Consider the following 15,663-nt stretch of genomic DNA (forward strand, 5'->3'; position numbering starts at 1 on the left):
CTCTCCCAGTGACCTGCGTGCGGGGGAGGGAGCCACGCAAGGCCCGGCCAATCTGGGTGGAGAGCCACTGTGTCTTGGAGGACTCAGTAATAATAATACTGATGATGATGATGATGATGACGGCAGCTTTTATGGTTGCGGGTGTTTTTTCCTAGGTCTCTGTTAAGTGCTTTATATTCACTATCTCGTTTGCGTCTGGTATCGTTCCGAAGAGGTGGTCCTAGTACATCCATTGGATACATACACATATATTTTAATGTTTGTTTATTTTAGAGACAGACAAAGCACAAGCGGAGTCGGGGCACAGACAGAGGGAGACAGAATGGGAAACAGGTTCCAGGCTCTCAGCAGTCAGCACAGAGCCCGACGCGGGGCTCGAACCCGCGAACCGTGAGATCATGACCTGAGCCGAAGTCGGACACTCAACCGACTGAGCCACCCAGGCGCCTCTATTACATCCATTTAAAGACGGGAACCATGGGGCTTGGAGCGTGTCAGTAACAGGCTCCACCGCCTCAGGCCACTTCCCTGCAGCCCGGCCAGGAGCTGCTCTGGGCCTGAACGCTGCATTTCCGCCCTGCCCAAAGGAGGGGGAGTGGGCGCTGGGCCGCCGGGCGTGGGAGGCGGGGCTTCCCGCGGAGGCGGGGCTGCTGGTGGTAGGGGCCCAGAGCGTGCGACGCCCCGAGGACCTTCCCGCCAGGGGCCAGGCTGCGCGGCGGGCGGCGGCGGCTCCTCACCGGAAGCGCGGCGGCCGCGGGGGCGGCTCCTCACCGGAAGCGCGGCGGCGGCGGTGGCTCCTCACCGGATGTGCGGCGGCGGCTCCTCACCGGAAGCGCGGCGGCTCCTCACCGGAAGCGCGGCGGCGGCGCCTCACCGGAAGCGCGGCGGCGGCGGCGGCGGCGCCTCACCGGAAGCGCGGCGGCGGCGGCGGCGGCGCCTCACCGGAAGCGCGGCGGCGGCGGCGGCGGCGCCTCACCGGAAGCGCGGCGGCGGCGGCGGCGGCGCCTCACCGGAAGCGCGGCGGCGGCGGCGGCGGCGGCGCCTCACCGGAGGCGCGGCGGCGGCGGCGGCGGCGGCGGCGCCCCACCGGAGGCGCGGCGCGGGCGGAGGCGCGGCGCGGCCTGACGTAACCGGGCGCTCGGCCCCGCCGAACGCGGCTGACGCTGCGCGGCCAGAGAGCAGGCCCCGCCGCCGCCTGGGCTTGGAACGCAGCGCGCGCGGCCATGGCCTCCGGCGCCGCAGCTAAGCGGGCGCAGGGCGAGCGGGCGGCGGGACGGCAGCCCCGGCCCCAGCGCGGGGCTGACCGTGTGCCCCCTCGTCTTGTCCCACAGAGGCGGACCCTCGACAGAGGCTGCTGCGCACCGTCAAGAAGGAGGTGGGTGCCGCAGGCGGGGGCGGGGGCTCGGGGCGCGATCCTGGGGGAGGGGGCTTCCAAAGATGGATCCAAAGATCGAGCAGACAGCGTTGGGATCATTAAGGTGCTCATAACAGAAGAGAGCTGTCCCTGCGGTTTTTGAAACAGAAAAGTTTCTGTGGTTTGTAAGAAGAATTTTCAAAGGAGTTTAATTTATTCATGTCCATTTGTTCACTTCACAAGTAACTCTTCAGTGCCTGTTAGCTACTAAGTGTTATCCTGTTGTTGTAGAATACAAACGTTCCAAAACCAGGCTCTGCACCCCAGGAGTTTGTTTTCAGCACTGTCCTTTGTGTTATTTACTCTATTTAGTGCTTACTAGGTGCCAGAGTCTCGTAGAGCTTGTAGTGATCATTGTTATTTTGTATTGGCATTTGTTCCAGGTACCGTAAGTTCCCGGTGAGGAATCCGAGTTTTCAAGGACTGGGTAGAATCGACGGTAAGCGTGCAGAGTGACTCGTTCAGTTTGCCAGGTAGAGAGGCAGAAGGGCCGACATTTGCAAACTGTCACGATTACGTGCTTGGCGGGGTACACAGCAGTGCAGAGGCGAAGGTGTGCGAGTGACCTTAGCGGGATTTATGAGCAGCTGGGTTTTGCTGGTAGAAAACGTGTGCTAGGACAATGGTTGGGAATGGGGTGAATACCTAGGTAAGACAAGCTTATGGAAGTTTCTTAGTGCTGTAGGAAGGAGTAGATCTTCCCCGATAGGCCTCGGGCAATTTCTTCGGTAGAATGCTTTTAGCGGCATTAATGGGTGACGTCTAACAGTGACTAAAACAGCAGGAACCAGAAATGTTTTGATGGTTCAGTGATGTCATCAGGATGCCAGTCGTCTCTTGTTCAGGTTTGGAGCTGGTGGTATTTTTCTTTCTCCTTTCCGGGGTGGCTAATTAGCCACGGCTCCAGGTGTCACATTCTCGCACGGCAACTTCCAGTGGGTGGGAAGGACTGCTTTCCTTTGGGTGTTTCTTTTCACTAGGAAGAGGCTTGCAGCAGACTTCCTCTAACATCTTAAAGACTAGGTTAGGTCACACACTCATTCGCAACGGGTCCCTGGTAAATCAGGTTCTGTGATTGGCTTAGAATAATCCTTTCTCTTTTTGAAGCCGGGGTGAGGCCACCTTCTCTGTGTATGGAGACAATAAATATCCAAATAAAGTTGTGATTCTCTAGCAAGAATGAAGACTGTGCAATGGCTCTTAGGGAGGGAGCCAGCAGTATTTGATGCAGGGATTTTGGAGGATTTGAGGCAGAAGACTAATAAGATTAGATTTGAGTTAGGACACTCCGGTTGATGCATAAAATACAGATCACCAAGCCTTTTTCCTAAAGAGCCAGTGAATGTTTTAGGTGATGTGGTCTCTGAGCTCTGCCCTTGTAGTGTGAAAGCAGCCATAGCAGTATGCAAGTGAAGACATGGGACTATGCCCCAAGAACACTGTTTACAGAACCAGATGGCAGGTAGGATTTGGCCTGTGGCCGTAGTTTGCTGAAGCCTCATATGGAGGATAGGTTATAGGAAACCACATAAAGAGACTGGGAGGCAAAGGAAGCTCCTGTTTCCTTAGCCTAGTATTAGGCCATTATGAAACTTTCAGCTGTGTAGATTGAAAACGTCAGGGGGTTCAATTTATTCCATTAATTTTTCTTTCTGGGCCTTGTGTCTTTCTCATTTGTTTTGGTTAACTTTGTTTTAATCATTTAAGAAATAAGAATAATATTTGGTGCCTTTTTTTTTTCCCTGCGAAAATCATCAGTTAAGAACTCATGTTTGACTAGGGCGCTGGCAGGGGAAAGATAAAGCAGAGACCGAAACAGTATACTTAATACGAATTTGTGATTCCTGACTATAAAAAGTTAGGGGGTGAGAGAGAACTCTCAGAAGATTCCGAGGTTTCCAGGTTGTGTGCAGGCATTTCAATTGGACGTGAAGAATGAGTAGGACTTTATCAGATGAACAGAGGAGAGCAGCAGGAATGAGGACACAGTAATTATGACTTTTGATTATCTTGGCAATAACTGCCTTTAATAGGTGAACTATTTTTTAATTTTCTAAGAAATGAAGGAAAGGAAACAAACAAAAAACTATAATCAGTAGTATGTTTTTATACTGCATCTGATAGTTCTGTTTTTTCTAGAACAATCCCTGTTACTTCTCTTGATTCCTATCTGCCAGAAAAAATGAACTAAGTCCTAGTGTGTGGGAGAAAGTTAACTGATTTTTCATATTTGAGAGGAACTTGTATATGGTAGAACATAGTGGCAACCACCAGGATTCTCTCTCTTTTTTTTTTTCTGAGTAAAATAGGATTGTTGCTTGTTGCACGCTTTCTGACATCAAGATTTCATCTATTCCTTTTGAACCTTTCTTCAAATGGGTATATAGGAATGTAGGACTTTTCAAGGCAAATACCAAGAAGAAGAGTTTCCAGGAAAGGTATTCTGTGACATAACCTTCTGACTGTAACCACGTGTAAGACATCAACCCAAATAATAAAGATTTCATACAACGCAATTGTGTTGGAGGCACCCTAACGGCACCCAGATTTGATTATTGACTAGAAGAGCTCACAGACCTCAGCATATAGTTGTAGTCATGCCTGTGATTTGGTATGGGGACAGGCTAGAAAGGCCAATCTGCACCGAGCAATATCGTGCATGGGGTGAAGTCCAGAGGAGACCAAGCGCAGGCTTCCAGGAATCCTTTCTCTATGGAGTTAGTAGGATGTGCTAAATTCCTCCAGCATGAAATTAGGACAGCACAAGTGAAATGTTGTGGGCCAGTACGAGGCTTATGGATACTCAGTGCCCGAGGTTTCATCAAATGCTAATCACATAGCCATCTTCTCCTTAGCATGTCCCCAAATTCCAGGTTTCCAGAAGGAAATCAAGTGTGCGGCCTGAAGCACATTGATTGTACCAGCACTTAGGCAGAGTGAGCGACTCTTAACCAGCTAGGGAATGGTGGGAACCCTCCTGAAATCCAAGATCCCAGGGAACCACCAAGGGCCAGTCATTCAAGCAGGATGTTCTGAGGGTAGCCCTCTTTGGCCCGCTGGATGAAACCTGTTCTGCATAGGAATTATAGCCCTGACTTAATTTTTGGTGCTGTCTTAAGAGTTTATTGCACTAGCAAGTAATATGATGGTTACCATGGTACTGGTTTCAGTTTCATCATCCATATGAAGTAGGTATTTGCACAAAAATTACTAGGGCAATATTAGGTCATTATAATCTTTTTTTATGTGGCTAAGCTTTCATTATGACTCTTACATATGGTAAATGTAATGATTTTCGACTTAAAATTAGAATAAAATCTCTTAATTATATGGAAAACCCAGGTTTGATTCATAGTGCTGAATCCCTGTTTAAATTTTTTTTTTCAACGTTTTTTTTATTTATTTTTGGGACAGAGAGAGACAGAGCATGAACGGGGGAGGGGCAGAGAGAGAGGGAGACACAGAATCGGAAACAGGCTCCAGGCTCCGAGCCATCAGCCCAGAGCCTGACGCGGGGCTCGAACTCACGGACCGCGAGATCGTGACCTGGCTGAAGTCAGATGCTTAACCGTCTGCACCACCCAGGCGCCCCTGAATCCCTGTTTATACTTACAAGATATTTGATCATATTCACCAATTGTTTTCTTGCCTAAGTATACAAATAACTTTTGTATTTTTGTATTTTGCTGTATGTATTTTCATATACTTCCATATAGGAGACAGTCCCCCTATTGTGTTACTTTGATCTCTGTCTTAATTTTCAAGGTGACTGTATCATGCGTTAATATATGCTAAGAGTAGCTTCAGTGGATACCATGTGTTGTTGTTGGTGTTGTTTTATGCATTTAAGAAGCCTTATTTTTACAGAAGTTTTAAGTTCACAGCAAAATATAATCGAAAGTACAGAGTCTCCATATACCATACCCCTGTACACACCTAGCCTCCCCTGTTGTCAACATCTTGCACGACAGTGGTCCATTTTTAGTAGTATATTTGTTTCAGTTCCTTGGTTTAGTTTTGAGCAAGAGAGCATGCATGTGTGTGAGCAGAAAAGGGGCAGGGGAGAGGGGGGAAAGAATCCTGTGCTGTCAGGACAGAGCCTGATGTAGGACTTGATCCCATGAACTGTGAGATCATGACATGAGCTCAGATCCAGACTTGGATGCTGAACCAACTGAGCCACCCAGGCACCCTGAGAGCAGTGGTGCATTTTGTATGGACACTAACTCTTCATTTTGAGGCCCAGTCTCTAATTTGCATTAGTGTTCATCCTTGGTGTTCTAGATTCTAGGAGTTTTCACAAATGTGTAATGATGTGAATCCACCTTTGTGGTATCGTGTGAAAGAGTTTCACTGCCTTAAAAGTCCTCTGTGCTGTACCCCTTTATCCCTTCATTCACCCCAACCCTTACCTCCATAGCCGTGCTCTTTCCAGAGTGTCATATAGTTAGAATCATACGGTGGATATCTTTGAATGTTTAGAAAGTTAAAATTCCCTGGTAATTGAAGGTCGGCATTCAAGACATTCTTTGCCCTTTGTTTTGTTTTGTTGCTCTTCAGTAGAGGATCTGATGACCTATGCCTTCCATGAAAAAAAGCATGATTTCTCTAGCTGTGTGTCACCTAATGGGGAGGGTTGAGAAAAATGACATCATGAACCACTACATAGCACTCACATTGGGATCATCCTCCTCTGTGATGTGCGGTGGGTGTAGATAGACTCTCTAGCAATGGAAGAAGACAGTCCCAAGAGGTTAGAACTTTATCAAAGCGGAATGCCAAATCCTTCTTACTTACCTTGCCATTGGAAATAAGGTCAGGGAGAGTGTGTTTGCTATGGTGTGGCCATGCTGCAAAGGACAATAGCTATAGAGCACACTTTGTGAGGCAGTGTTTCATCCTAAAAGTGAACAGTCTCTACTGAAGGCTGGGGCAGTTCTGCCGTGTTAGAGCAAAATAAAGATACTGTCTTTTAACTCCTCTAGTAGTGGAAGTCCAGAAAAATCATGCTAGTTTCAGTTTGACATTGTCAGCTTACGACCATCATTCTCCTAACGATACCATTTTTCTCCAGTGTCATAGAGTCAGTCAGTGATGGTCATTGGAAACATCGGTTCACCTGTAGGTGTCAAATTCTGATAAAACCTATTCTTGCTTTTGGTCAATAAGGAGGAGAAAGTAAGATTTCTTAGTGCTTGAACCCTACCAATCGTATAATTACCATTCAGTGTAGTGCGGTTTCCAGGTGTGGTCCCAAAGGCATACTTTTTAACAAATCATAAGCCGTACACTTGTAATTTCCTCTATTTTTCGATTGTTGATTTAACATGTATTTTGCTTTCTTCTCTAGGAGGAGATAAGAATGCTGAGGAAGACTCTATAACCAGGTAGGATTTTTATGGATTTGTAAAAATCACATTTGTTGGGGTACCTGGGGGGCTCAGTCGGTTAAGGGTGTGACTCTTGATTTCCACTCAGGTTTGTGAGTTCAAGCCCCACGTCGGGTTTTGCGCTGACAGGCTCCATGGGATCTCTTCCCCTCTTTCTGTGTGCACTCACTCTCAAAGTATAAAGGAATGAAATGAAATGAAATGGAAATTGAAAGGAAAGGAAAGGAAAGGAAATGAATGAAGTGAAAATTATGTGTTTCCTAAGGGAACGCAGAGAACAAAAGCAGTTGTTGTGTGTTCTACCCTGGACTAGACACTATGTCTTATGGGTAACATCTGTTCAGTTATATAGTCACTGCATAGCTTTGCAAAGTAGCTGTGTTGTTGTAGCCTACCTTTTATTTCTTTGGCAAATGTGGTTCAGGGAGGTGGATTACTCGCCCCATGATTGCATAGTTAATGAGTAGCTGAGGACTTTGCCCATCAGCCCGTGAAGCTTCCACATCCATTCTCTGGTTCCTCAGCAGCTCTGAGATGAAGATAGAGATCCTAGTGCAGATCAACTCAGAATGTCAAAGGTAATGATGTCAGAACTCTAATTGAGGGTTTTCTTAAGAATCCAGGTTAGTCCAAGCATTTGCCCTTATATATTTGACCACTAGTGCTGACAAAAGTCATTAGTGCAGTGGCAACTAGTCCCTTGCTTTTACCATCAGAGATTTAAGGGTGGATGTCAACTATGGCCATGGTGTCACAGTTTTTACATAATAAGCAAGATCTTGTCAGGCAGCACCTTAGATGTGGTGATATCTCCTCTTTTGAGCCAAATGATTTTTCTGTAAGGGAAGGATATCTAGTTGTAGACCATGTTACATTAATTAAATTCAGCCTCTCTTTCGAGGATTTTGCTCTATGATTCTCTGTTGCCTAAGTTCCCAGTCTGGTTTCCCTTTGGGCTAGTACCCTTGACTAGTTCTAGGAAGCTTTCTCTTTGTTTGGAGTTGTGTTTCCCCATGACTTTTCTGTACTGTGTTTTTGCCTTTTAACTTTCTTCTCTGGTTTTCTTGGTATTTTTTTTCCATTAATTTTTCCACTTCTGCCAGCGAAGGACTCTCCATTTTTCCAGAGGCCAAATCAAAAGCACTTAGAATCTCACGATTTAGGGAACCTCAGAGATTAATTCATCAAAATACCCTCTGGTACTTCAACCTCTGTTTAACCTCCTTGCCCAATGGTTGTTTCCATGGAGAACTTGAAACTCAAAAGAGATTGAAGTGACCTATTTGGATATGATAAGTGACAGAAATGAGATTTTAATTCGGTTCTTTTCTTGGTTTCTTTCTTTCCTTTACTTGTTTCTTTTTTGTCTTCATCTTGCAGGCAAGTGTTTTAATAATAGAAAGCGGGAGAGTGTATCTTATGAATACAATGAAGGAGAGTAAGAATCGAATTAGCAGAGGAGAGCAGGTTTCAAGAAGAACAACACTGAGTTGGATAGGAATAAGAGTTCAAGAAGAGACGTCAGAATATGGGGGTTTATGCCAAGTAAGATAAAGGCGAATGACAGGAATGAAGGACCCAGGATTAGGGGAGTTGTTTAGAAAGGCATTTCTGGGTCTGTTTCTGCTTTTTCTCTGTTTGCTCATTTGTTCCCTTTTTTAGATTCTACATAGAAGTGAAATCATATAGGATTTGTCTTTCTCTGACTTATTTCACTTAGCCTCATACCATCTAGGTATATCCATGTTGTTGCAGACGGCAAGATCTCATTCTGTTTTATAGCTGTGTAATATTCCAGTGTGTGTGTGTGTGTGTGTGTGTGTGTGTGTGTGTGTGTGTGTGTATGGGTGTGTGTGTACATGGTCTGTTCATCTGTTGATGGACAATTGGGTTGCTTCCATATCTTGTCTATTGTAAATAATGCTATAATAGAGATAGGGGTGCATATATCTTTTCAAATTAGTATTCCATTTCCCTTGGGTAACGAAATACCCAGTAGTGGAATTACTGGATCCTATGGTATTTGTATTTTTAATTTGTTGAGGCCCCTCCATACTGGATTTCACTGTGGCGATACCAATTTACATCCCGACCAGTGCGCAAGGGTTGTTTTTTCTCCACACCCTGAGCAACCCTTGTTGTTTCCTGTGTGTTGAAATTGAGCCATTCTGACAGATGTGAGGTGAGAAGTCATTGTGGTAACGTTTGTAGATTTAATTTTCAACCATTTCAGAGAATTCCCTGCTTGTCACCCTTGGTTATGGAAACTCAGACTGGGTCTTTCCTGGAGATTTCACAGGTTAGGAGAGGTGGAGGCAAAACAGCGAACGGAAAGCTTTTTTAAAACGGGGTCCAAATTTTGTAAGACCTGTACTCTTGAAACCGTAAAACACTGACGAAAGAAATTGAAGGTGACGGAAAGAGAAAGACATCCGATGCTCATAGATGGGAAGAATACTTATTTTGAAAGTGTCTACACTACCCAAAGCAATCTACAGATGTAATGCAATCCCTGTCAACGTACCAACAGCATTTGTCACAGAGCTAGACAAACAATCCTAAACGTTGTATAGAACCACAAAAGACCTTGAATGGCCAAAGCAATATTGCGAAAGAGGAAACCTGGAGGTATCGCAATCTCAGATTTCAATTTTATTCCAAAGCTGTAGTAATCCGAACAGTATGGTGGGTACTGGCGTAAAAAGTAGCCACATAGCTCAATGGACTAGAACCGTAAACCCAGAACTAAATCCACCACTGTATGGTCAGTTCATCTTCCACAAACAGGAAAGACTATGCAGTGGGGAAAAGGCCGTCTCTTCACCAAATGGTGTTGGGAAGAGTGGACAAGCCACATGCAAAGAATGAACCTGGAGCAATTTCTTTACCATACACACAAATGAAATGTATTAAAGACCTAAGTGTGAGACTTGAAACCATAAAAAAAAAATCCTTGAAGAGAGCACAGGCCGTCATTTCTCTGACTGTGGCTGTAGCAACATTTTACTAGTTCTGTCTCCTGAGCCAAGGGAAACAAAGCAAGAACAAACTATGGGGACTACATCAAGCTACAAAGCTTTTGCACCGTGAAGGAAACCGTCAAAACTAAAAGGCAACCTCTGGGATGGGAGAACATATTTGCAAATGTTTTGCAAATCCAGTAAAGGGTTAGTATCCACAATGTATAAAAAATTGATACAAGTCAACACCCCCCTCCAAAAAACCCCAGTTTCAAAATGAGCAGAAGACATGACCAGACATTTTTCCAAAGACACCATACAGATGGTCAACAGACACATGTAAAGATGCTCCCCAAAACTACAACGAGATGCCACGTCACACCTATCAGAATGGCTAAACTCCAGGACACAAGAAGCAAGTGTCTGCGAGGATGTGGAGACAAGGGAACCCTCTTGCACTGTTGGTGGAAATGCAAGTGGGTGAAGCCCCTGTGGAAAATAGTATGGAGGTTCCTCAAAAACTTAAAAACAGAACTATCCTATGATCCAGTAATTGCACTACTGGATACTACCCAAGAGAATACAAAAACACGAATTCCATGGGACACACGCACCCCTGTGTTTATTGCAGCATTATTTCCAGTAGCCATCTCAAGCGTCCTTTGACAAATGAGTGAACGAGGAAGAAGTCTTATATGTATGTGTGTGTGTGAATATGTATATCCATACACACACACACACACACACACACACACACACACACACTGGAATATTACTCAACCATAAAACAATGAACTCTTGCCATTTGCAATCACCTGGATGGAGCCTGAGAGTAGTATGTTAAGCAAAGTCAGGGAAAGACAAACACCATATGATTTTACTCGTGTAGCACTTAAGAAACAACGGATGAGCAAAGGGAGAGAAAAAAGGGGGGACAAAGCAAGAAACAGGCTCTTAACTGCCGAGAACAGATGGTTCCCAGAGAGGAGGTGTGTGGTGGGCGGCGTGAAGGAGGTGATGGGGATGATGGAGTGAGTGCCCTTGTCATGATGAGCACGGGGTGAGTATGGAGTTGATGAATCACTGTATTGTACAACTTAAACTAATATAACACTGGGTTTTTAAAAAAAATTTTTTTCAACGTTTTTTATTTATTTTTGGGACAGAGAGAGACAGAGCATGAACGGGGGAGGGGCAGAGAGAGAGGGAGACACAGAATCGGAAACAGGCTCCAGGCTCCGAGCCATCAGCCCAGAGCCTGATGCGGGGCTAGAACTCACGGACCGCGAGATCGTGACCTGGCTGAAGTCGGACGCTTAACCGACTGCGCCACCCAGGCGCCCCTACTGGATGTTAATATTACTGGAATTAAAATAAAACTTAGTGGAAAAAACAGAGGCCAACTTTTAATTACAATAAGAAACTTCGTTGAATAAACAGATAGCTGACCTTTCACTTAATTTTTGAAATTTTGTTTTTAAAAAAGTGAACATGTTTTTGTTGTATATTTTTGCTCTAAAGGCTTTCTGACAAACCGGGTCCTGGAGATTCATGGCCTACATCAGCTAGCCAAGACGTAGATTTCGGTACCAAGGTAAAGTACCCTCCTGTGAAACTCCCTTTCCTGCCCTGAATTTAGTTTTCTCCCTTATTTACTCTGAAAATTTAAGAGTAGCCTGTGCATCATCATTTTATGTGTGTAATGGAAATTTAGCAAGAACAAACCCCTTGACAGATACATGACACGTTGAATTTTTTGTTTTGTTTTGTTTTGTTTTACTTTGGTAAATCCTAGGGGTGGGGGCTGAGAAAAGAATGGGCTGGAAAATATATAATGACCGTCGAATTATATTGGGAAAAGCTTTCCCATAATGGAGGAAATATGACATTTGGTTAAGGATAAGGATGCTTACTGTGATACTAACATGACTGATAATACTGAAGCCTAATGAAATCTTATTGGATCCAATTATCTATTGTATGTTGCCCCCGCCCCAGGCAATTTTTATTTTGAGAGCGAGATACAGGATTTTCCTTTGTCTCTATCCTTTGTTCTATATTTAGACTAAAATAATATAGAAAATGTAGAAACTTAGATGTTTACATTATTTCTCAACATTTACTTTACAAAGGTGTTTCCCTGTATTTTTGAAATAACTCCATGAAGAGTAAGTTAAAATTGTGCATCTCCCTGAAGAATACGTATTTTGCTGAGAAGAGTAGCCCTATGAGCAGAGGCTCTTCTTAGCCAAGTTGTCAAGTTTCTAATTTCAGAAATCTTTCATATTCTAGCTTTTAAAAATATCTCCTCCTAGTCCTTGTGTCTGATTCTAAAATTTAAAGTTTCAGACATCTGATAGTTATTTAAATATTCCTTTCAAAGCCCCTAAATCATTATAAGCTACTGGAGGTTAGGAAACATACTTGTTTGACTCCAGGAGCTCCTAGAATGAAGTCTTGCTTGGAAGAAGCAATGTCATAGGTTTTGAATGTGAAAAAATGAGTAGGGAAATGGAATTCCGTAGAATGGAATTTGAAAAGTAATGAAATACGCATGATGTATCACAATTAGATATGTGAATTTAAAAAGTCAGGCTTCAGTTTATATTCCGTTTAGTGTTTAATACATATAAACGCAAAGGAATTCTATTGAGAAAATCAGGAGTTACATACGAAAGAAGGTTACCATATATTTTTAGTCTCCTCCCATTGTGAGCTTAGAATTGCAGAGAAAAAGTCCTCAGCCTTTGTTTTTTCAACCCCATCTGTGTCCCGTCACATACATCCTTTGAAGGTTCACATTTCTTTCTAGAATTCTCATTCCCAGTTCTTTCTCCATAGTGAAAGTTGATGTGTTAGAAACCTTTCTTTTTCTGTTTTTTCGTTGGTCCAGTAATAATTTATAGCTTTTAGGAAGCGATAGATGCCAGTAATCGAACAATTTATTTTATAGTGAAAAAACTTAAATATTACAGTATTTATAACCAGATTACTGTAGAGTGCTAAAAGTCAGTATTATTAGGGATACACTGTGAATCAAAGCCTCTGTTTTACGTATACATTATATATATGTATACTATATATGCATACACTATATATTTATATACTATATATATACTATATATATGTACTATATATATATACTATACATATATACACTATATACATATAGTGTATATATATGTGCCATATATATACACTATATATATACTATATATATATACACTATATATATACACTATATATATTCACTATATATACACTATATATGTATACTATTTCTATATATACTATATAGATATATATAACATATATATATGTGTATATATATATATATATATATATATATACTACTGTTCATAGTATATTCCCAATCCTACTTATGTACCTGTTGAAAAATATATGTTGTTTCCACTTACCTTATTTTGCTCACATTTCTCCTTTTCTTCCTTGTCTTAAGCTCATGCTTGATTGATTGGTCGTGTCTTATATTGTTTCCTTTTTTCCTCTTCTCCCCCCATAGTTTTTAATGTAATTTTTATGTTTTAAAAGTTTATTTATATTGGAGAGAGAGAGAGAGACAGACAGAGTGCAAGCGGGGTAGGGGTAGAGGCAGAGGGAGACACAGAATCCAAAGCAGGCTCCAGGCTCCGAGCTGTCAACACAGAGCTCAATGAAGGTCTCAAACCCACAAACCGGGAGATCATGACTCATGAGCTGTAATTGGAGGCTGAACTGACTGAGCCACCGACGTGTCCCCCCCCCCACCATGCTCTTTTTTAATGATTTACCCCTACCCTAATTTGTCTTTGCAGAAAACATTTCTTTAGTGTCTGTTCTTTTAGTACATCACTTTCTGTCAACTCCATTGTCAACATATTGGTTATGGAATTCTACTGTCTGTGTGGTTTTCATCCATGACTCATTGCCCCACAAGGTTTATTATTCTTTTCTTCTCTTTCTTGGAAGGAGGTGAGCTAAATGTTTTTGTAATGTTTGTATTCCTCTTGGAAAGGGAGGGAGAGAGAGAAAGAATGACCAAGTGCTTGTTGTTGTGATCTGAAAATATGCAAGGTATGATCTCAGTCGTTTTATATTTGTGGAGGGCTGTTTTGTGACCCAGGATGTCATTTATATTGGAGAATGTTCAATGTGGACTTAAGAAGAATGTGCATTCTACTGCTATTGGACGAAGAGATCTCAATATATCGGTGTTGATATCCATGTATGTAAATGTATATATTAAGGCCAATATATATGTATGTATATCTGAATCCATCTGGTCCAATGACACATAGGATCTGTGTTTTCTTACTGATTTTCTGCCTTGACGATCCGCCTATTGCCCCGAGTGGAGTCTTAAAGTCGTCTACAATCATGGTATTTGTATGTATACATTTATTCATGTTTGTGATTCATCGATCCATACATGTGGGCCTTTCACTTTGGGGACATAAACATTTATAATTGTTAGCTCCTCTTGATGGATAGACCCCTTAATTACGATATAATGTCCTTCTGAATCTGTTACTACAGTGTTTGGTTTAAAATCTAGTCTTTCTGGTGGAAGTGTGGTGACTCCAGCTTTCTTTTGACTTCTAGTAGCATGATAGGTGGTTCCCCATAGCTTCACTTTGACTCTGGAGGTGTCCTGGGGGCTAAAATCAGTGTCTTGTTGACAGCATATAGATGGATCTTGTTCTTTGGTTTTGTTTTGTGTTTTATCCATTCGGATTCCCTGTGTCTTTTGATTGGGGCATTGAGTCTATTCACACTCAGAGTGATTAGTTAAAGATATGGATTTAGTGTCATTGTGTTATTTGAAGGTTTCATGCTTTTGGTGAGGCCTCTGGTCCTTTGTAGTCTCTGCTGCTTTCCACTCACAGAGTCGCCCCTTAGGGTCTCCTGCAGGGCTGATTTAGTGTTCATGAACTCCATTAGGTTGTGTTTGTCTTGGAAAGCCTTTCTGTCATTTTCTATTCTAAATGACAGCCTTGCTGGGGAAAGGATTCTTTGCTGCATATGTTCCCATTTATCACATTGACTGTTTCCTACCCCTCCCTTCTGCCCTGCCAAGTTTCATTGGACAGGTCTCCTGCTACCCTTATGTGTCTTCCCTTGCAGATTAAGCCCCGTTTGTCCCTAGCTGCTTTCAGAATTCTCTCTTGATCTTTGTATTTTTCCGGTTTCGCTTTGACATGTTGTGGTGTTGACCTGGTTTTGTTGATTTGGAAGGGAATTCTCTGTGCTGCCAGGACTTGGATGCCTGTTTCCTCCCCCAGATGAGGGAAGCTCTCAGCTATAAGTTGTTCAAATAAACCTTCTGCCCCTTTCTCTCACTCTTCTTCTTCTGGGACTCCTATGATGTGGCTATTATTTCGTCTTACTGAATCAATTAGATCTCTGGTACCTGCCTCGTGGTCTAGTCATTTCGTTTCTTTCCTTTCTCTGCTTCATCTTTGTCCATATCTTCTGTTTCACCGATTCTGTCTGCTTCTTTACCCATCCTTGCTGTCACTGCATCTAGTTTATGTTGTATCTCCTTTACAACATTTCGTTTTCAGCATTCAACGTGACGATTCCAAAAACTTGATCAGATATATTGTTTCTGTCTCTTTTGAGCACTTCTCTGGCTGTCCTTTCGTCCTGGAATTGTTTTTGAGGAGAATTCTTCCGTTTTGTCGTTTTGGCTAGTTTCCTGTCCTTTATGTGTTGTAATAGCTTGTTCTGTGTCCCACACCTGTGAGTACTACTGTATTAAAAAGGGGTCACACACTGTCCAGAGCCTGGCAGTCGAACGAGTGTTTTTGGGGTGTGTTGTGTGCACTCTTTTGGTGCATCTTTGCTTGCTTCTCACACTACTTGGAGTGGTAGTTTGGGCCTTCCACCCGGTGTGCTT

The 15,663-nt window shown here is 43.2% G+C and overlaps 1 protein-coding gene across 6 annotated transcripts in view; it reads left to right on the forward strand.

The window, feature by feature from the left end:
- The first annotated feature begins 1,095 nt into the window (after nt 1-1,095).
- LOC125159875 (ankyrin repeat domain-containing protein 26-like) overlaps nt 1,096-15,663 on the forward strand; it is a 45,991-nt gene continuing 31,423 nt past the window's right edge. For 4 of the 6 annotated variants that reach the window (XR_007149955.1, XM_047848530.1, XM_047848532.1 and 1 more), the window contains exons 1-4: nt 1,096-1,375; nt 1,798-1,853; nt 6,765-6,801; nt 11,286-11,358. Coding sequence is in view for 3 of the 6 variants with exons in the window: in XM_047848530.1 (XP_047704486.1) it covers nt 1,224-1,375; nt 1,798-1,853; nt 6,765-6,801; nt 11,286-11,358 (318 nt within the window). In the remaining 3 variants the exon portion in view is untranslated. Of the gene's footprint in view, nt 1,376-1,797; nt 1,854-6,764; nt 6,802-11,283; nt 11,359-15,663 lie in introns of those variants that run through there. The other 2 variants (XR_007149957.1, XR_007149956.1) reach the window with 2 other exon arrangements.

This window comes from Prionailurus viverrinus, unplaced genomic scaffold (genome assembly GCF_022837055.1).
Source record: "Prionailurus viverrinus isolate Anna unplaced genomic scaffold, UM_Priviv_1.0 scaffold_76, whole genome shotgun sequence".
Classification (NCBI taxonomy): Eukaryota; Metazoa; Chordata; class Mammalia; order Carnivora; family Felidae; genus Prionailurus; species Prionailurus viverrinus.